The sequence below is a fragment of the Aythya fuligula genome, chromosome 8 (genome assembly GCF_009819795.1).
Source record: "Aythya fuligula isolate bAytFul2 chromosome 8, bAytFul2.pri, whole genome shotgun sequence".
NCBI classification, from domain to species: domain Eukaryota; kingdom Metazoa; phylum Chordata; class Aves; order Anseriformes; family Anatidae; genus Aythya; species Aythya fuligula.
In genome coordinates, this window is record NC_045566.1 from 23,174,212 (window position 1) to 23,196,271 (window position 22,060).

The 22,060-nt window shown below is 43.8% G+C and overlaps 1 protein-coding gene across 3 annotated transcripts in view; it reads left to right on the top strand.

Annotated features, from left to right (window-relative positions):
• MTA1 (metastasis associated 1) overlaps nucleotides 1-22,060 on the top strand; it is a 79,525-nt gene that overhangs the window by 6,249 nt on the left and 51,216 nt on the right. For all 3 annotated transcript variants that reach the window (XM_032191946.1, XM_032191947.1, XM_032191948.1), the window contains exons 2-5: nucleotides 10,258-10,325; nucleotides 12,748-12,841; nucleotides 20,524-20,650; nucleotides 20,828-20,891. In XM_032191946.1, the coding sequence (XP_032047837.1) occupies nucleotides 10,258-10,325; nucleotides 12,748-12,841; nucleotides 20,524-20,650; nucleotides 20,828-20,891 (353 nt within the window). The remainder of the gene's footprint in view (nucleotides 1-10,257; nucleotides 10,326-12,747; nucleotides 12,842-20,523; nucleotides 20,651-20,827; nucleotides 20,892-22,060) is intronic.

Sequence of the window (22,060 nt, forward strand, 5' to 3'; positions counted from 1 at the left end):
TGTTCCTCTGACACACTGGTCTTTTGGGGAGGATACTTAATGGATTGAATGCAGTTTGGTGCCTCAAGATGTGCTGAAACCACTGGAATCTCAGTGAAGAATTCGTCCTGGAAAGAGAATAGCCGAATTGCTTCTGATTTGCTTCGTTTGCTTCACAAAAGACTTGAGATTTCAGCTCGACCTCCCCGAAAAATGTTATTTACCTATAAACTCCGAAGGCTGGGTGGGACCTAGGCCTGGCTGAGCAGAGGAGGCTCCTCGAGCGCTGCTGCTGCCGATCCGTGTCTGGTTTGCTGCCGGCGTGGGAAATTGTCATTTTTTTTACAGATCTCCTGTGCCCGCGGGCTGTCAGGGCGAGCAGTACCTCGTGGCAAACCTGAAGACTTCCTCAATTTGTTATCCCCACGCTACCGTAAGGAGAAGCTCCAGTCTCAAAGAATGAGGTTTTCCTCGTGGTCTCCTGCAGGCTTCACCTGCTCCTTTTTGGTGCTCCTAACTAACCCACGTCTGCTCGCTGGCACGAGGGAGGCAGCAGGAGGAGTTGCCTCCAGAAGGACCCGTGCAGGACCCACGAAGATTTCAGGCTGCGTAGCAAGCAGGCTGATTTTCTGGCTCTTTGGCTGGATCATCTTTAAGCAGGAGGAGCATTCTCGAGATAATTTCTCTTGTCATTGATGTATGAGGTTAACTGCGATAAGGAGAAGCTAGTTGGCAGCTTTAAAGCGAGTTTGGAAGAGGAAAAAAAGGAAAATTGAGACTTCTCCCGTCTCTTCCACGTGTTACTTGCAAGCTGCTTAGTCTTGACGGTGCCTGTGCTTTCACAGTCCTGGTCCTGCGCTGCCAGATGTGATCTGCATCGCCTTCAGCTCATGATAAGGGCTCCGATAAACCACACACGGTGTGCCCCAGCTAACGTGGGGACGTTGTGTGAGAGGAAGAGGACGGCTGACACTCGACCAAGCATGAAGCCAGCGTGCTGCGAGGGGGCCATTCCCCATTTAGCACGGGGCTTGTTGTTGCAGGGCGAAGCTGTCAACATCTGAGCAAAGTCGAGGCAGCCGAGCGAGGCGGTTCCTGTGGCTGCTGCCGCGGGTAGCGGCGTCGATTCGGGCAGCGCCTGCTGGCGGGTGCTCGGCGCTGGGCTCACGCAGCTCAGCGCGGTGTGGTGAAGCACATCAGGGCACTGCTTTGGTTCAGTTCAGCTTTTTCAACTGGGTGAGTTCCTGGCTGGGTTTCCCACGTGTGTGTGCCTCGCTCCTGCCATCCAAAGCTGCGAGGCTGGCACAACTCGAGGGGGCGGTATGGGAGGGTGGGGGATGAATCAGCTGCGCTGGCACTCCTGTTTAAACGAAGAAACATCTGCAAAGCTATGGCAGCAATTTATACTGGGACCGTGTCTTACATTGTGGAGCCGTGATGTTTTTGGTCTGGCACCGATACCCTGCTCCTGCACTTCATAGGCTGTCATGCTGTGACCCAAGCAGTTAATTCATGTTGGCTCACCGAACTCAAGCATTGCTCTTTTTTTAAAAAAAAAAAAAAAACAAAAACAAAACAGCCCACCCCAAAAAACTTTTTATTTTGTTTCATGAGGCTGATACCAAACTCCGTGTCCAAGTACTTCAGAGGTTCTTGTTTTGCAGCTCTTGGGATACTTGGAGGGAACATGAAGCTGTTTTCTTCTGATCGTCGGCACTGCCTGAGTGTATCTCGTGGAAAAGAGTGTTTTTCTTCCCTGCCCTTAGGAAGGAGAGGCGCAGTGGGACAGGCTGTTCTCTTGGCTGCAGGAGCAGCCCAGCGTTAGGGTGCGGTTTGAGGATACTCGTCTCCCCTGCCTGCCCTCCAGAAGAACCCCCAAGGAGTTCCCTTCCACCTGGTTTCTCCATCTATTGAGTGTTTCTGTGACTTGGCTGTAAATTAAACCATCCTGGTGGTCCCTTACAAACCAGCTTTTGGGCAGGATTTTTGGTTTTAAGCCTGGGCTCGTTCCATGGCCGGGTCTGTGGCGTTGCCCCACAAAGAGCTGCACTGGCCCAGCTGAAATGAGAGGCTCGCAACTGCTCCTGGAGAAAGCGGTCATAGAGCTGCATCCTCGGGACGTGCAGCAGCAGAAGAGGTAATACAGAACAGAGGATTGCTGTTGTGTCCCGACATGCTGTAAAGCAGGAGAGCAGTGGTGTTTTTCCAGGAATACATCGTGTAGTGTCGTCCCGCAGGGAGTTGGTGAACCCGAAGGTCGGTGCTGCATGCAACGTGCCTCACTTACAGCTGGGGCATGGGGGGGACTGGTTGGGATGGGTTTCCTTGGGCTGCCCTACAGCTGGCTTCTAGGAGCAGAATTGCTCCCTCATCCTTGAGGAAGTACTCTGGAAACTCAATTTTATTCCCAGGTTTCTCACCCATTCCCTTTTCGAGTCTTGTTTGTACAGTCTCCCTTTCAGCTGGCGTCTCCAGTAGTGGTTATTTCGGCATGGCATAGTTCTTATCTCAGGGCCAGGACCCGTGACGTACCTCTGCCACCCACCACCTCTTCCTCAGGTACAAGCTCCGTGCCTTGACCAGAGCTAAGATCTCAGGTCTGTAGCTCACTGCTGCTAGCAGAGTGCCTGCCTCCTTCCTCAGCGGGGACGGTGAACTTTAGGGAATGCACTTGGTCGTAATGAATCAAATCAGAAGTTAATCGAGCCCGGGACCTGCCCCGAACAGCCCTGGCAGTAGTGGTGTTGGGAGGTGCCTAAGAAAGCGAGCACTTCTGGTAATTCCCCCAAACGCTGGGGAGCCTCCAGGGAGTTGCTTTAAAATCTAGGCTATTAATTGTTTCTGAAATGGGAACCGTTTTGTAGCTTTGTCTGCCTTACCTTCCTCACTTGTAGTTTGCAGTGTCTCCATTTTTCAGATAGGGACCGGTGATCAGAACTTAATTATCTTTGAGACTTCTGTTCCTCTGCGAAATGTTTGAAAGTGAACAAAGGGTTCAGGAGTTAATAGAGAAGAACTAATGCATGGATAATGGAGTTGCATAAACCTTGTTTCACTAAGAATCATACAAAAAAAAAAAAAAAGAAAAGGATGAGGTAGCTGGACAGGAATTTTTTCTCCCCCCCCCCCCCCCTCCTTTGACATGACAGAAAACAAAGAGCAGAAAACCTTTGGGAAGCTCCAAATCCCTTAATGTTTCATCCTAAAAACTGGATCAAGCAACTGTCAGTTTGTCCAAGCAAGTTGCATGGCATTAACACAGATACCTTTTTGCTCCAAAAAGGTAGAGAGTTATTTCTTACCTTGAGGAAGGAGCTCTGTGGTGGATGTTTGTTTTTGTTTGGAACCTTACAGGTCCTTTGGAGTGGATTTCAGGTTTAGTTTTCAGTACCTTGTATCGATTCAGAAGAGCTTTCATCGAGAAGAGTTTGTATTTTTTATGGGTGTGTGCATAATCCATAGCCCTGTTACGGGGACCTTGCAAGGGGTTGCTCCTACCGTAAGGTTACAGTTTGGGGAATTTTGAACCTGGGTTTTTGGAGGCAAGTGGGGAGGATTGATGTGTGTACATAATCCGTGCTGCTTGAACATTTTACAGCTTGGGAATTCTTCAGGGGAGGAGATCAAAACCTATTCCTGCTTCTCGATACTCAGGGTTTTAATCACCTTCGTCAAGGCAACTCACCTTTAGAGATAAGAGGTTGAGCACGTGGAAGAGAGGTGGGTTAACAGACCGAGGGAAAATCAGCCACCTGTTCCTCCCAAGCACGCCGGCTCGGTGTTAAGTATGGACCAAGTGCTGATATTTACACAGCTTATTAGCTTCTGCCCACCTTTGCACAGGTGCGTGGTTCCTGAGGACTTGGCCACAATTACCTGGGTATTTATGAATTAACCAGTTTCTTCTTTATCCTCACCGTTGGGGGCTGGAATGGCAGCTTGTGCTCTGCTTTATGATTGAAAATAGAGCAGAAGTTAGCGTGAAAGTGAGAACATGGACTTCTGCCATGTGTTGTGAATACGTGAGGCTCAACTTCCTTTAGTACAAAGCAGTCCTGAGCTGCTCCTGCATGTATATGGCTGTAGATGCGTGCTTGGGATTTGATAGGCAGTAGTAGAGGCTTTAGTTTATTAAATGAAACTGAGCTGTCTTTTCCTTGCACGTATCCTGACTCATCGTACAGCCCCAGCATTCTTTTAAGTCGTGTTTTTCTTGGAAAACGGTTGAAAAGGGGAAGTCGAGCTGAGCACGCTGTATATCCTTGTATACATAACGTACGTCTTCAAAGTCATTTTGGGATGTTTTACAGCATATTATCAGAGCAGATAGAATCTGGAGAGGCTGTGTGCTTGCTCACCACCAGTGCTCGGCACACAGGCGATGTGCTGATGTATTTAATACGGAGTTTGTTGTATTTTTCATGTGTCCCTATAGGCTTGGGGCCGTACAGGCACCCTTGTTACACCGCCTGCGTGCCCTCCAGGAGGGTAAAAGGAGAAACAAATTTAATATAATGACAAAACAGCGTTGTAAATGAGGATTTTCTGTGTGTGTAACTTCAGTGTGTAATTAACTAGACGTCACTGACTCTTTGGAGGGAGTGTGCTCGTGTAATGCCCTGTGTCGGCCAGCCCTCGGTGTCCACCACACCTGGCAAGCTGTAGGAGCTAACCCAGGGGTCCTGCTCCAGGAAACCCAAGCAGGCTGCAGTAGGAAAGCAGTAAGTGAGGGGAAGGGCAGGGCTGCAGCAGTTCCTCTGGAAGGCTTCTCTCTGCGAAGCTGCGAGTCCATGAGGATAACCTGGCGGTGCGTGGAGCCACCCCAGCCTTGTCGAGCAGAGTTTGCACCGTCTCTAGACCTGGCGGTGACCTAAAAGGTTTGACTGCCTGCCAGAGGCTGCTGCTGTTTGGGATGGTGGCCTTGCTCGGAGGCAGGGTCGTGGCTGTTCTGGATGGGCGCGCGCTCCCCGAGCCGGGTGTCTCTGCTCCTTTATATCTAGGAGCTTTACTGCAGGCTTCGGGCCCGAGGAAGTGGTGCAGTGGTTTGTTAATCTCGATCCGTTGCTGAAAACCAGGCTTTCTTCCTCAGCAGTGAGAGAGGCTTGTCGCTTCGGTAGTTTTTCCCAGTTTTGCTCTGCCTGAGCCTTTTTATCGAGACCGGGCAGCTCGTCTCAGGAGCATGCTGCGTGAGCACTGGGCTCTTCCAGCGAGCACGGCGCCTTGTGAGACGAGTGTCTCGGTTAAAGATTTCACACAAGGGTGATTTATTTTGATCCCTGTCCTCGTAAGCCTTTTGACTTGGTCATTTTGGTCAGAAGAGCACAGCTAGCTTGATTTAACCGGGCTGCCTCTCCCGGCTCGACTCGATGAGGATTTGCTGTCTGGCTGTGGGGATTTCAGCAGGAGGTGGTGCTCACTTCTGCCAAGTCCCTTGCTAAATGTCGGCTGGTACTGCAGAGGTTGTGTGCTCTTTTGCTACGCTTCCACCCCATTTGGAGCAGGGCCGTGGTGGTGGCAGTGCTCAAGGAGCTTTTTGGGGCAAACACGCACATCCCATGCCTGCGGTGCTGCTGTCTGGAAAGCGTGCTTGGACTTGTGCTGACAGAGTATCCGTGATTCCTTTTGTCGAGCTGTGAGAGAAATTAATTGTAAATATCTGCTTGCTCTGTGCTGCTAGGTGTATTGGCTCGCCTCATCCTTTTAGCAACAGAAACAGCTGTTGCAGTTTTGCATCTCCTGTAATGAAAACACTGCTGGTAAGGCTTTCTCTTTTGAAACTACCTCTTGAAACCAAACATCTCGTGGGGTGACACCTTCTGAGTGGTGCTGGTTTTCAGCAGCCAGAAGGCAGTGGGACCTGGGCTCTCCTGGGTGAGATTGCTGGGCTCGTAGGCTGCGAGCAGCTTGGCCTCTCCAGCTTACCTCCTCTTTCGCAGAAGCATAGACCACGATGGATTTTGTATCACCCAAACTGTAAGGTGATTGACAGCTCCAGGAGTGAGCTGCTGAATAATTTGAAAACTGGAGCTTACGTAAAGAAACTAACCCCAAACTGATGCGGAAATCCAGACTGCGAGGAGGCACGCGTTTCCCGTAAGTTCGGTCGTAAAGTAACCAGGTCGTCAGAACTTCAGCCACTCTCTTGGTGCTCATCTTCAATTCAGGGCAGCAGCTCTGTGCATTGGGCAGGGGAGATGTTTGCAACCCTGGAGTTGCTAATTTATAACGTGCCGAGAAATTCGCATCGTACCAAGCAGCACTAGTGAGTGTGGGAAGAGGAAGGCTTCAGCCTCCCTTGCTTCCCGAGGAAAGCAGGCTAACGCAGGGCACACAGCGAGGGGAATTTCGGGAGGCAAGGTGAGGAATGTGCAGCCAGGTCCTCAGAAAGCACATGGAGCCTCAAAGGCAAATGCAAGTTGGGAAGGATAAAAATACTTTTGGGCATTTTTGCAACTTGATCACCTCAAAGCCTGTAAGGTTATTAAGTAGCTCAAACATAGCTTAATCTTAGAAATATATGACCTCTAGACAGTGCATGTTCTTTCCTTTTGCAGTACCCCCTTCTGGTTTTCTGCCAACCAACGCAGACTTAATCAACAGCTGACACGAAGAGGGCAGAGGGGGAAGCAGTTTTGCAGTGATGTCTTAAAAGCATGTGTGAGCAAAAAGAAAGCGTTGTATTTATTGCTAATTGAGAACAATTATTTTACTGCCTTCGTGGAATATTTCCATCTTCTCTGGTCTGTAGGTCATCATCCTAGTTCGGCAGTTCAGTATCTGTATAATAACATTGCTTTTTAGTAAGTTGTGTATTATCTCATCTTCGGGGAAAAAAAGCAGGGGGATGGAAAAGCTTTTGGGGTTGTTTCAGGGACGCAGCTACTTCTGTAACAGTATAAGCAAAAGGAAGAAATAAGCTTGGAGTTTGTGGCAGGAGTGTGATGCTCCTTACTGTCCTGGGATATTGCCACGCTCCTCAGTCATTGCTTCAGCCTGGTCATAGAGAGTTGCACGATACGCAAGAGCGATGCTGCTAATTACTGTCGTGATGTGGATGCATGGCTGATTAATTCAGGGATTATGAGTTTAAGCTGCGAGCTGCTGTGCAGGTGTGGGATTGAGCCACTGCCTTTGTCTGGGTGGTTGGCTGCTGAGGGGTGGGCTTGGTACGTAGTGCTTGTGGCAGTTGCTGCTTCCAAGGAGGCATGCTGTGCTTGTGGGATGTGGAGCAGATAAGCTTGTCTTTTCTTCCATCATGTAGGTAGGAAAGCCGATAAATTGGCAAGGATAGCCAGCCTGTTGTGTTTGAAAGGTCTGACTTGTTTTGCTCTTTTTCAGGCTCTACTCTTCTGTCCCTAGACTTTTTTTTTTTTTTTTTTTTTTAAGTGTACTTTTTCCTTCCTGTTCTGTGGTAGGACTTGAGATGCATGCATCTTCCTGTTATTTAGAGGTTTGTTAATTTGGTCTCTTTCCCCATCCTCTCTTTCAGCCCACGGCACAGACAGGCAGTTGTGCACGTACAGGATGCCTCCCATCGACAACTGCTTTGCTGGGAGCCTGTGGTGGGTTTCTGCTCGCCACTGTGTCTCTGTGCGCCTACAGACATAGCTACTGTCTTGGAAGCAAACTGGGAATGTTATTAATCATATTGGGTGTGCAATACGAGAAGGACGCATTTACATGGCATGGGAAGAGGCTGGAGAGGAAGGGGAAATGTTGCTCAGGGGAAAAGGAGGTGTTCTGGAGAATAGGGGCTGATGGAGCGTGGTGCTGTGCCTCCTTTAAATCCAGCGTGTAGGAAGCCAGCCTTGGCTGGGTTTTGCTGCTCGTGGAACAGGTTAAGAGGAGTGCTCTCACCTGCTAAAGCATTATCGTTTTGGAGAGTGGTTTGTTGAACTCACAATTTCCTTGCTGCATGTGTGGCACACCGAGCAACTGGAGCATTTCTCTGTGCAAGATAGCGTTTTAATTTTAGATGAAAGTATTTAAAGTCTGTATGAAAAAAATGCAAATCGCTCCTCTCTGTTCTGCTCACATATTCTGTTTCATGTGACTTGCAGTGGGCTCTGCGTTACACACAGAGAGGCAGGGACCCTTCTCCAGGTAATGCGAGCGATGGGAAGCAGGTCCCCATGAGGTGCTGGTGAGATGCTTAACACAGCTGTGCAGTTAGCCTCAGACGTGGCTGGGAAGTACTGGGCCGTGCATTTTGTGATGAAGTCATCAAGCAGTGGCCTAAGCACACCCCTTTACACTCTGTCATGTGTCTGCTCTTGAGGAATGCCTGTGGGACATCTTCATCGCTGCCTTTCTGCCAGCAGTGTGCTGCTTTGTGTAAGGCTGTGTGCCCTCGCTGATGGGGTACAGGTCTGGGGACGCTCCTAGCGCTTGGCAAAACAACAGATTTTTTTGGATTTGACTACTCAAAACTGTTGGACATCAACCTGAAATAGCCATTTATAAGGCATTGGTCTGTGATAAACTTTATTTTAAATTCCCACGCCAGATTTTAACACTCAGTAAACTGTAGTTAACTGAAAAATTGTGTTAATGTTCACCTGAGGTAGAAAGCGTGCTGGTGTGGACGTGCACACGTTGCACACTCAGAAGAGCTGTTAGAGAAGTGATAGGAACTGCAGGGGTTTGTGATGGTCACTTTAAACCCCTGGAAGTAAAGGCGAGGTGGTGTTTCCAGTCGGAGGCTGCCATTGCCATTCCTTCAGGCTCCATTTGTTCAGTCAGGGTGCTAACAAATGCTATGAGTTTGTGTTTGGTCTCAGCAGAAGTACCTGAAGTGAGGTTTTGGGGGTGGGCAGGGGGCAGTATGAGGGAACTTGGCCTTCTTCAGGGGGTGGGCAGGGGGTCCTCAGGCAGCCCCCGAGCTTGGAGCCATCTCAGGGCAGATGAAGGCCCCGTGCCCTTCACTGCTGTGCCCTTCTAGGGGAGGCTTTCTGCTTGGGAGAAAACTTTTTTCCTCTCTGATCCCTAATGTGTAAATAGAGCATTATTTTTCCACAAACCACGGCCTGCCTGGCCTCCTTAGCCCGCTCTTTGATGCGAAACCTGAAGGGAAGCTGCCTTTGAGAGGAACCAGCTCTGTGGCGGAGCTGGGGAGGAGCTTCTGGAGGCTGACTCTTCCCCAGCCCAGAGGAAGAGTTAACAGCATCCATCTCTGCCCTTTTAGGAGGCATTTTGGGAAGATTGAAGCTAACAGCTTAAGTAGTTGCCTCTATTTAGGCAGGGCTAGCACCGCTAAACACCCATTTAGCAGTGGAGGGTCATGCTAATGTGCTCATTTCAGCGGATTACCTGAGCGGAGCCCCGAAGGCGATGGATGTTTTGCTCCAAATACAAATAAACTGGGACATCTGAAGGGAAATCGTCTTAAATCGGCTAGAATATCTTTGGAGGGATCATTCTCAGAGCTGAGCGCATGAGAAAACCGCGGCAGGTCAAGACTGCCCCCAGGGCCAGCACCCAAGGGTGGCTGCATTCAGCCCTCTCCTCGCCTCGCTGAAGCTTTGCTTCTGGAGTCCTGGCTGACAAAGGCCAGGTCTGCTCCAGGCTCTCTGTTTCTGTTTTTGTGAGAAGTGTTAAAACTTGGAGCTTAGCAATGCCGAGCTATTCATACAGCATTCCTTGGTGCCTCTCTGAGGGTTTTGTGACAGCACCACCTTAGCGAAGAGCTGCCTTCTTGCCCTCTGGTTGAAGATGTTTATCCTGCTTGAATATGAGCATTTCTGACCTATTTGGCTTACAATATAGAGTTCTGTCGAGGTTATTCCGGGATAATGTGGGTGTAAAAGAGCAGGAAGTAGAAGAAAAGATAAGAGAGAAAGAATGGAGCAATTTGTAGAGCAAGTAACTGGGCTGTGTGATGAAGCTGAGCTGGGGGGCAGAGGAAGGATAGCGTGTTGCGGCTGGATTTTTGGATGAAAGAAAAGGATGCAAGTAAAGAAAACACTGCGGTCAAAATGAAATAGCCTGATCAGGGGAGACAGACCATCATATGCTTTGCTTTCCCACTGTACAGGCAGATAATAGAGCTCTGTGTTTTGGAAAGGGAGTTAATGGTCTTCAGATTGCGCCCGTGTTTGTTTCTTACACTGGTATGGATTTTGTATTTCCTCGCCTAAAATCCAGGACAGTGGGAACATTTTGAAGTGCTGCTTGTGGCAAGAAATTAATTTGGTATGGTGTCTTTAGCAGGTATACACGTGGGCTTTTTATTTGATTTTTAGCAGCTCGTATTTTAAAGAATCTTTTTTCTTTTGACAGATTACGTCTACTTTGAAAACTCTTCAAGTAACCCATATTTGATACGAAGAATAGAAGAACTCAATAAGGTAAACAATTTTTGCCATCAAGTCTTTTGAAGCTGATTTAATTTATGATCTGTTTGATTTGATTAAAATCAAAACAAATCTTTAGCAGTTCTCTGGTAATTAGTAGCTTAAAATACTTCTGTTGTGATAATTTTCTGAAACACTCTGAGGCCTGCTGGATTGTTCTCCTTTGGCATGAAAGGGCAGAGCATCAACTGGAGGTCATTCTCAAGGTGATTATGCCCACCTACAGGGCAGGAGGTTTTTCCTGGTCTTCCATTCTGTGCCTAGATCATGCGATAGGAAGACAAAATAACAGCTTCCCAGGAGGATGGAGAGCTTTGTAGTTTGTTTTTTCTTGGGGGAGTGTCACTCAACAGGAAGAGTTGGAGCTATTATGTGCTTCCTCAGACTTTGTCTTCTTTAGTTGTCCTTTGGGTCAGTGTATTATTTCGTTTGCCAGATTTCCCCTTCTTTAGATTTAGAAAGCAGACATGATGGGTTGCACGTGGGAAGCCAGCTGAAGTCTTTAATGTTGAAATTTTACCTGGCTGAGGAGGGAAGCCTGATCTGAAGCCATTAGCTGTGTCCTAAACACACCGTTTTGAGGTTTAATGCCAGTGTGTGCTTTACAGCCTATACAGAAGGAGTGTAATGTTGCTGTTTTGGTGTTGAATTTGAATTAACTGACTAAAAATAGGGTGTTTTCTTCAGCCAACAGGGATGGAAAAACATGCCTTTCTGAAACAGTTATTTGGAGGAGAAAATGTATCAACGTGACAAAGAACCTGAAGTTTAGGGCATCCTCGTAACCCCTTCTTTTTAGCGTAGATCTTTTTACAGAACACTTTGTGTCTCTTCCATTAAGGAAATAATAGGAACTTCCTTAACATGTTCCCAGTGGATCCATTGGGATGTTATCTTAGTGGCTGTATTCCATCAGTTACAGGGTGCTGAGGTGTGGGGGGGGTTTCTTGTGGGGTCGGTCCCGTCCCCACCTTTATTCCATTTCCCCTCTTTAAAAATAATGGTACTTTCAGCCTGGACCTCTCATTTAGAGCAACTCTTGCTTAAATTGTAATTTCTCTGACCTATTCTTCGAAATGGGTTTTTCAGGTTGAAATGAATCATATCTTAACCTGCATTTGTTTTCACTGACTGTAAATGAAGGCCAGACAATTAACCAAAGTGCATAATTTGACATTGTTAAAACACAGACAGCTGCAAGATGACTCCTGCTTTTGTGTTGTATTTCCTCAAAATTTAAAAGTTCTTGATTACTTAACAGAAAAGGATAGAAATTCCACAGGTTCTGTACAAAAACTGGTAGGCTGCAAGTGAAAATATTTGTGCGTGTATGTATTCTCTGTTTTTTTTGTGTGTGTGTGTGTTAGGAAAACTGTTGTTATGAGAGATAAAACTTTTCCTCCCTTTACAACTTAGCAACAAGCGTGTATATCAGTTTTGTTTTGTTTGTTTCTTTCTTTCCCTGTGGACAGATTGCTGGTCCACTACCTTTTTTGGAGACTTCCTGGAGGGGAATTCGTATCTCAATCTTCTAGTTTCTTAAACTGTGTGCCATCATTCTGGTTTTCAAGGACTCTTCAATAGTAGGAGACAACTCTTTTAAGTTACATTTTCATTATTTATTGACTTATTTTGGAAACAATAGGTTGGCGGGGTCAGTTTCAAACCAGTAGGTGTACTTCCTTTAGAGTCTGTATAAAGCCAGCTTCATAATTCAGCAGCAAATCTTACAAGAAATTCATCACCGATCTCATTTTAAGAGTTTTAAGGAAAAAAATAAATCGCAAACCATACAAAAATTTTGACCTCTTTGTATGTTGCCACTGGTATAGAGTTTATTGCCTGGTGCAGCTTCCTTTGTTCTCCTTTTGGAATGATTCTTGTGTTGGTCATTGTTTACCTGCCAGTGCTGTCAGAGAAAGGAAGCATTATGGAACTTCTTTTGTGAGAGCAATAATGACTGTGTTCTTTCTTGCTTTTCTGCTGTCCTACTGAGTTTGGAGAACAGCCTAAACCTGAGTTCTGTTATATTTCACAGTTACTTTTATTAGGATTGTAAAGATGCTTGTGCATTCTGCTAAATGCAGGCATCACCTGGAAAGTAGCAAAGTGGCTTGTTGGTATGCTGTACCTGCAGGTAAGTGATTTTTCTCACCCCTTGAAAAATCTGTAACTGCTTAAAATGGTGATCCTGAAGAAACAATTGGGAGTGAAGGGCCAAACCTGATCCTGTTCTCTAGAATGGATCCCACTAGAGGTAGTGTTTTAGGTAAAGTCTGGGCAGCTGGAGTATGCTAGAAAGTGATGTTAGGCAGCCTGTGTGGCAAAATTCCTGATTATTTATGAAGTTTTCTAATTAAGTATGTACAGTTCAAGTTTTGGTTTCTAATCAGTTGTTATTTTTTTCTGTTTTCAGACTGCCAATGGGAATGTGGAAGCAAAGGTGGTGTGCTTCTACAGAAGAAGAGACATATCAAGTACACTTATTGTATTGGCAGATAAACATGCAAGTAAGCTTCTTTGTGTTCATATAATTTCTATGCAAAATTTCTGAACTAGGGTAGAACTTTGTTGCACTTTGTTACAAGTATTGGTGGTGTTATTTTAAAACATCCTTTCCCTGTATTCATCCTCAGCAAATTGCATTACCAGTTTGGCTGACTTCTCTTTCCCTACCCCACTTCCTTAAAATCTCAATTAGTTACGGTTTGGTTATCATGGTGAGGGGAGCAGAAGTTTGAGGGTGGATAAAGCCTGTTGGGGCTTAATAAAGGCATCTTACTTGCTTCCTGAAAGTGAATTCTCTACTGGACGGGGTGAGGGAAAACACTCTTTCTTGTATTACTTGCCCATGAATTGTTTGGTTAGTAGAACAAAAAAATGTAAACTTTGCTTAAGAGTAAGTCAAATAGTCTGATCGTAGGAAATCAACTTGAAACTTGGCCAACTTGAAACTTGGCTAACAGGAATTGTCTTTACATTTCAATATTAGTAATATTTTTCTTAGTGACATGCTGAGTAAATGCATTTTAAAGCAGTGAATTTTAGGACAGTCTATTTCTATTTTGAGTAGCTCAGCTTCTTTTGTTAGGAAGAGAAATAATGTCTAGGCTTGAGAACAGAAAACCATTTTTTGGAATACTCTAGTTAAATTATGATTTTAAAAAGCAAAGAAACAAAACAACAAAAGAAAACTGAACTCTTACGAAACTTGCAGGGTTGTTCATACTGCCTTAGTTTGGCCTCCTTTGCATGTATGCCTTGATTTTATTATTTTACAGAATATTGTGTTAGCTTATGTTGGCACGTACTCTGTCAAGGAAGTGAGACAGTTGAGCGGAGATGGAAGCTTATTTCTAAACAAAAACTTAGTGACACAACTCTCCAATTATAAAAACAAATAAAAAATACTAAAAAAATGCACACAAAAACAAGAGTTGTTTGCCTATATAAATCTGTAGGGTAAGTCAGTGCAAGAACAACCAGATACTTTAAAAAACAACAACAACATACAAGAAATAACTGACGAGCTGGCGTAAAACTATGCATCCTGAACGTAGGAAGGGGTGAGCATGGTGCACTAACCAACTCTCAAAATGAGTGTCCATCTCTGGGGGAGAAATAGTGTGATATACCCATGCCCACAGTGGTGTTGGGCACTTTATTTAGGGTCCTTCCAGCATGTTCGACTCCATTCTGGTTGCCAGTGAGGGTTAGATTTAGTTTTGTTCTAATTTCCTCTGCCAGTTCAGCATTCTTCTCATCCCATCCTTGCGAGGTGATAGATGCAGTTTAATAAAACTGGTACCAAAATGGGCATGGTAAAAGTGGGGGGAAGTATGCGGGTGGAATTACTGAACTCATTTTAATTGTAAATAATCAAGTATGTGAGATGTAACTGTTTAGCTTGCTAAATTTTAGCAACCTAAAAACTAATATGGGCACCCTTTTTAATCCTTATAATTCAAGGATGTCCTGTAGGCACACAGATAAGTGAAAAAGAAACGATCAGATCTGGGCATGTCAAAATTAGGATTTGGCTGCCAAGTACTATTGTCTTGTAATGTGCTTTGTAGTCTATGTACAAATAGTCTGATGTTTATGTAGTACAGATCTCCAGGGTTGTGTGGCATGGGGATCGATCAAATCAGGTTTGGGTTTTTAACAATTAATACAGTATTTTGAGGCGTTCTTGCCACTGTAGTACTGTCAGGGAAAAATGCAGTAAAACTAGCCCCTAAATTTAAATACTTTCTGTTGTATATTGAATGCCAAATAAATGCGTTAGTATGACTACGTTGGAAGAAGTCATGGGGCATTGAGATGAGATTTGGCTGTGTCGCAGAACTGTGGTAGCAGGCAAAGCTTTTTTGATCTCCTCGGTGCAGCAGCACTCATTTTATCCAAGAATACCGAGGCTTAATAGGAGCGCCGCCATAAACAACATGACTATTGATTCCTTCATCTGTGTCTCACTTCACTAGATTTAGTAAAGCAAGCAGGTAGGAAAGATTCAAAGGAAGGCACATCTGAGGCGGAAACTGAAAAGCCTTCCTTGCAAGTCATCTGTATGTTCTTTCAGCCTGCAAAGGCTGATTTTTTTCTTTCTTCTTTTTTTTTTTGTAATAGGAAATGAAGATTTTCTTTTTAATGTAAACAAATAATTCATTGTTCATTTTCATATCTGCTTGAAAGACAGAAAATTTTCTTCTGTGGAGCAGTCCTAGTAATAGGCTCACCAGAGACAACTAAGGCTTAGTGTAAATTTCATTAGTAGCTAGATTTTTTTCTAGTATGTTTCCTTTTGGTGCAGAATAAAATTGCTACTGAATTACTTCCATTTACTTAGATAGATGTTCTGTTGTGTGGCTTCTCTTCCTCATGAGGAGGGAGAAGAGACAAAATTAAGCTTTTGGACAGCACTTAGTTCTTTATTCTGAAAAAAAAATAAAAATTACATCCTGCATGATATAATGAAATTAAATTTTGTGGATGTTAACATTCCAGTACAGCTACTCAACACTGCCACTGACTTTGAGTTCATTTCCATAAAGTCTCCTGTTGCCTCATTTTGATGCATTTGCAGTAGATGTACGTATCTGCATCGCTGATCTTTTAACTGCCTTTGTTCAGCTGATTAATGGAGCTTTCTGACTGCAGACATTTCTGGATTCACACAGTCTTATATTTAAGATGCCTTTATTTTAGACCTACTGTTGAGATCAGTGCAGTGAGAGAACCGAATAATGGGAAGATATGGCAAGAGCATGAATGGAAAAATATGGGTGTATTTTGTAATGTTTTTTCTCTCAATAAAAGAAGGAAAGAGATGTGATTGTGAAACGAATCCTGCAAAGTCCGATTTTCTTTATTTAATAGGAAAGAAAAGAAAAAAGAGGCTCTTATGCTCTAACTGAATAATCCATCAGATATTTGAAAATCTGGGTTATGCTGTATTTTCTCATAATTCTTTATAAAGAAGAGAAATGAGCAGGAAGCAGCTTGTTCTGTAGTTGGTGGCTGTAAATTAGTACCTTGATGTACGCAACCTGATTCCTGGATTTGATCTGTGATCTTACTATTTTTATCACATGATATAAAACTTGTCTAGGCTGTCCTATAAATCTTTCAACCTTATAATGGCTTCCATAGATTGCCAGCACTTTTTATTCATAAGCCTCTTTAATCACCTCGCAAATTATTCCAGGACATTTCTCCACCTGATTCCGAAATGAACCCGCTTCACCGGTAGGAGACTATTTAATGTTCCTTGCCCAAAGACTTTGTAGTGGTTGAAGGCAGAATATTGTATGCAAACGGAATTGCAGGCAGAACCTGATGCGAGCGGAGCACACTGCCTTTTATCGCTTACTCCTCAAGCTACTATTTGGATGCTGTGGCTATATATATGCTCTCCCCGCAGTTTCTTACATAATTAAGCAAATATTTCCACCAGCAGGAGCACAACCTCCCGTCCTCCCTTCCACCCACCCGCCCCAGCTGGCTCCAGTTGCACGTGGTCTGTCGTGCAGGGCTTCATTCAGAGTGTTTGTCCTGGCTGGAAAACGACGTCGGTAGTAGTTGGGGCGAGCTGGATGGCACGGGGAGCTTTTGGCAGCTCTGTGGTTAGCTTTCAGCAGCTGATGTGTGGGTGCCAGGCGGGCATGGCAGCCCGGTCTTCCAGGTGCTGAAGCTTCTAAAAATAAAGGTCTTGAAGCAGCGAAGTGTCAGTACTCAATCAGTCTGGGAGTTGCGTGAGAGCAGTGTGCCTGAACAAGGGTCCACTGAGGTTTTTTGGATGACACCAGCCAGCACAAATGCAGTTTGGTGGTAGCTTCCCAGACAAGTTCCTGGCCATTGGACACCCTCCATCCCCATTTTCTCCCTAGTACTTACATGTGATTCTAGAACGATGGGTTTATTAATCTACTAATGGACATTTTTGGCCCTGCTGAGAGGAGGAAACTGTGAATTCCTGTTCTGGTGGTGGCGTGGCAAGGAAGGATGTGCTTAATGTCAAAAATAGCATCCATTTGCTCTGTGTCCTACCTGCAACGTTGACCATGGCTGCAACAGATGATCCTGAGAAGCCTTGGAAGGGATCGTGATAAGATGTTGTCTTGATGCCGTGGCCAGCTCCTGAACTGTCAAGGTATAAGGATTTCTACTTGTTTAAAAACTGTCTCGTTTTTTATAGCTATGAGTCAATATTAAATTTTTGGTAGGTAGGGAAAAAATGAATGAGGCTAGGAGGTCTAATATAGACCATTAGAAAGTGGACCTGGGAAAAGGAATCTGTTGTTATATTGTTATATTGGTCTTATATTGTTATATTGGTCACCTCTTCAAACGCAGCACTTGTAGAACATCCTGCCTTCCTACTGAAGGAGCTTTAACAGGTCAGTGCCACTGACTTCGTTCTGTTCCCCAATATTTTGATCCTTTTTGTTTTTCCTTTAAGTTTCAGTGGTAGTGATGCCGTGCTACCTAATTCTTTTGTTACTACAGACGTACCTGTCTCCCAAACTAAACATTATAGTGAGCTCTCTAAAGCTGATTTCTGGAGTGTTTGCCTTTGTGCTTTTCTGAATTCTGCCATGTAGCAACTCGTCCAACACCCTGCAAGCAGAGCAGGGGCTGTTCCTTTACCTCTGATGTTGTAGAGAGCCCAGTCTGATCTATATCAAATTGCTATTCTTTCTAGTGTCTAGCAAATATTGATGTTTAATTTTGCATCTCATACACCCAATCATTTTAAATTACACTTTCTGCCTCTTGGGTTTCTCCTGCCAACTCAAAGTTTACTCTTTCTAATTATTTTTCCCCGTATACGTTAGCTTTCACATGAGTCTTGCTGTTTGCGTCCAATCTGCCTGTCTCTTGTTTCCAATATAAGTTGTCTTCAAGCTTTTCTTAATGTGCTATTAATGATTCTGTCATCAAATATCAAATAATACTTAATCTAATGCACTCCTTGCAGCATTCCACTGGCTACTTCTGCATAGCTGACATATTACTGTTTGTACTAAGACTACATGTTTAGTTTTAAATCTGCGTGAGCACATCTATCAAGCAGAGAGATTAATTTTGAAGTAAGCCTTTATGAGAGCCCTGAAGTCCCAGGATACTGCACCTACTGTGCTTTCTCATCACTTACTCTACAGTGCGGCCATAAACGTGGGCAAGTCTTTCTGAAAAGAGTTTATCTTTATGGTTATTATTATTTATTTTTAAAACCATGGACCTTATTTCTCAAGGGCCGCTGTTCTCAAGGATACAGCCTGCTTTGCTGAGAGCTGGAGCTATAGGAGGCTGAGATGCAGATGCGTCAGACGGGCTTGTCCTGGAACCAGGGGCTGCATCAGCCCCCGTGGTGGTTTACAGCCTGCCTTAAACCTTTGCTGTAAGCAAGGTGGCATTAGCTACAGTTTTTGTCAAAGCCACTTCTGCACGACTTCAGCAAGGCAGAGATTCCTGTGCTGAATCTAGGTTGTTGCTTTCCATCTTTCCTGTTTTGCTTCCCTCTTCCTTTGGTTCAGAACGCGTTTGTCAAAATGCATTGTGCCTTTTTATTTTGAAAGACTATGCAGAGCAGAACTGCCATAAGAAGAAACCGTGTGCTTCCCACCTTCCTTGTTTTATTACAAAAGCTAGGCATATAAATAAAGCAGCAGCTGAAAGACAAGCCTAGCTGAAGGGATGCAGTTCCTGAGATTAACTTGGTTTTGCTGGGTGGCTTCATTTTGTTTATAGATAAGGCTGGCACAGTTGTCTTTTTTTTTTAAATGTAATTTTTAAAAGCTCTAGGCTATTAAATATACCGAAGGTATTAAGTATTTTAGGTTGCTCCTTACGGTGTTTTTGTTTTTTTTCCCTACATTACACAGTGCACTGCTCTCTTTCTCCAAAAACTCTCGTAAGTGCAGGCATGAATGCCTTTTCATTTTAGTATCCATTGCGTTTTAAGCAAGCTAGCTTGTAACTTGCTGACTTGTTTGTGGATTACTGCCGGTATATTTATAGTGGAGGTCAGCAGCCACAATATTAATTTTCAACTAAAACAGAATCCACTTCAGTAAATAAATTGCAGAACCATGAAACTGTGGCACAAATGTAAATTCTGTGTTCCAGTTCTTAGGAAAATATTAAATTGTAAGTGCTGCTGTATGCTTAAGAGCTCATGTGGCATAACAGATATTGTATGTTGAAGTCTGCTTTAATTTTGTTGCTGGTTTTTTCCTTGCTGGAGCAGCTTACCTGGAGGGCGTATAAAACACAAGTCTTTTTTTCTGGAACAGTAAAACTGAGTGCTAAATTGTGGGGAACCTGAAGGGTACATCTTTTTTTATTATTATTATTATTTTTTTTTTGTCACCCTCCCTTTGGCATAATGGTGGCCTATTTAAAAGTAAATGCAATTTTAATGTTTTACAAAAAAAGGGAGTTCTCTCCCTTCTGTTTGCTTTCTTTTTGGGATAGCTGTGAGGATTATAGTTAACTAATCTTTAGGGTACATTAATCACAAGTATGCCTGTCTGTGTTTTTGACTAGAAATGTTTCTTGGCAACAAGTGTTGAATTAAGCTGCAGGCAGAAGTCTGCTCTTTGAGAGTACAGCTGCAGTAAAATGGGAGTTTTACTATTCATGTATGAGACTTCACAGCTCATTCTACTAGAGTCTGGGAAACTGTACTGTGGTTTTGGAAAATACAGTAACTGCCTGAATTTCACAGGGAAGGAGAGAGTGATATTTTCTTTTGCAGTCCTCCATCATGGAGAAGCTTTGCAGTTTTCTTGGAGTCTTTTACCTTCTACAGTTTTACGTGATTGGGTGCTTGCTAACGAACACAAACCACTAATAATGTATTTCCTACAAGAAAGATGCCTGGAGATGTTTTAGGATCAATTGTGTATCGGTCTGGGTGTGATTTCACGTATTTACTTTGGCATTTGTTTCAAACGGGTGGGATGGAGGTAGCGAAGCTCCAAGCCCCGGGTCCTGGATTCTGGCTGCAGGCTGAAGCGAGCTCCTGAAGCAGCAGCACTGCAGACAGTGCCTGGTGAGCTGGGGTAGGGCTGGCTGCAAGACTGGCCTTGGGCACTTGGGTAGGTTCCAGTTCATCTTGTGACTCTGATCTATCGGCTGTGGTTGGGGTGAAAAGAGTAAAATAGTTGAAATGACCAACCTCGCCTTCCCGGTGGGCACTTCCCTCAGAAGCTGTTGAGGATGGGCTGGGACAGTCTGTGACTGATAACCTGAAAAAGGAGTAGGGCATATGATAGCTGACACCTGGCAAAGAGGAAGGACTTTGCTTTTAGTGCCTCATTCATCATGCATCAGCTTCTTCCCGATGAAGTCAGCGGTGCAGGGATGATGCCAAGAAGAGCTCCCCCTTGGGCTTGGCTTGTCCATTGGTGGCAGATTTCTGTGTGACCAGGGCAAGTGTGGACCCAGAGTGCTTTCATTCCAGTGATGATAAATACAGTTCACCACAGGCATAACTTAAAGGATCTGCACTAATTATCTCATTATTTATTTGGCTGGAACTTGAGGATTCAGACATAGTTAGATTTCATCTGTGCGCTATGTCCATTTATTATTTAGCGATGGTTTTGGAGCTGCTTCTTCTGATTGAACCTGAATGAATACTTGCACTGTGCTCTCTGATCGATTTTTGTCTCTTTATAACTAGGAGAAATGGAAGAAGAGATGGAAAATCCAGAAATGGTTGATTTGCCAGAGAAACAGAAGCATCAGCTAAGACATCGTGAGTTGTTTCTCTCACGACAGTTGGAATCTCTGCCAGCCACACACATTAGGTAATGGCCATCTTCTTCCAGTGCTTTTTATTCAAAAACAACAAATGGCATTAATATTATCCAAGTATTCTTCGATGTAATATTGAATTTTGTGTACAACTTCAGTAGTACCATCTTGTGAATCACACGAGCATTTAAGATGCATGTATTTTCATAAAATATGTTTCTCTTTTTTAGAGGCAAATGCAGCGTTACTCTGTTAAATGAGACAGAATCCCTTAAATCATATCTGGAACGGGAGGTATGAACCAATTTTGTGAATTGTCAAGCTTGAACACTTTATTTTGGAACAATTTAGGATTGGTGGCTTTTCACAATTTAAAAAAAAAAAAAAAAAAAAGCTGGTTCTTCATTTCTAAGCATGCCGGGCATTGGTAGTGGGAAGCATCAAGCTCAATACAGTTTTCATTCTGATGTAAAGCTTTGTGTTTCTAGCAGGCCAGACATCCCTGTGACAAGTAAGCTGTATCTGCTCCTGTTAAGGGAGCCCTTCTTGCTCATCAGCCCGGCAGTCTGAAAGTTCAAAGTGAAGGCTCATGCCCCCAGGCTAGACAGGGTGGGAGGTGAAGTAACTGTAGAAGAGGGAGCAAGCCAGCAAACTGTGTTTCTATGTATTAGCTTTCTCCTGAAATCTTACATATTTCTGTTAATATGGTTTAAGCCTGATCTCACCTCAGATCTCTGAGAAGCTTAGCTCCCAGTTTTCTGAGCTCAATGTTGAAAATATTTACTTGTAATCCTCTAATTTGCCACTACAGATGTTTAGATCCTTGAAAAACTACTTGTCAGTTCACTTCTGACTCCTGCAGAAATTTTAGCAATCTGGCTCTTAAAGAGTGCCTCAAATCATCACTTGCAACTGAATTGTGTTGCTGTTAATCACTATTCAGAATAGAAATTTGGGGTTTACTTTTCCAGGTGTTTTGTGATTTTAAAAATTAAAATTGCAATCCTTTATTAATATCTTTATATACCTTTAAATGTGGCCAGACCTCTGGCTGCTCTGGGTTATGCAGTCTTGGAATTTGACAGTATGAAAGCTTTATTTTTGGAGATTAGCAGCAGTTTTTCTCTTAAACTTTTACTAACAACTAGTAAACAATTTCAGTGTATTATTATTTGAATAAATCTGCAAGCATTATATTTGGATTTGAAAACATTTAAATGTTATACAAGAGAGGAAATCTTGTAATTGGAAACAGTAGGGTAACGGTCATTAACAGGCCTTTAAGAAACAAGAAGAAAACAGCTTTATTTTATTTTATTTTATTTTTTTGGAAGGAGCATATTGCAGTCTGTCTCATAATTGGATTTTATTTAAGTGTATTTTTAACTTTCTTTAGTATTTATTTAAATGTAAGATTAATTTTAATCCAATGCTCCAGTTTAAGAGAATTTTAAACAAAGCAT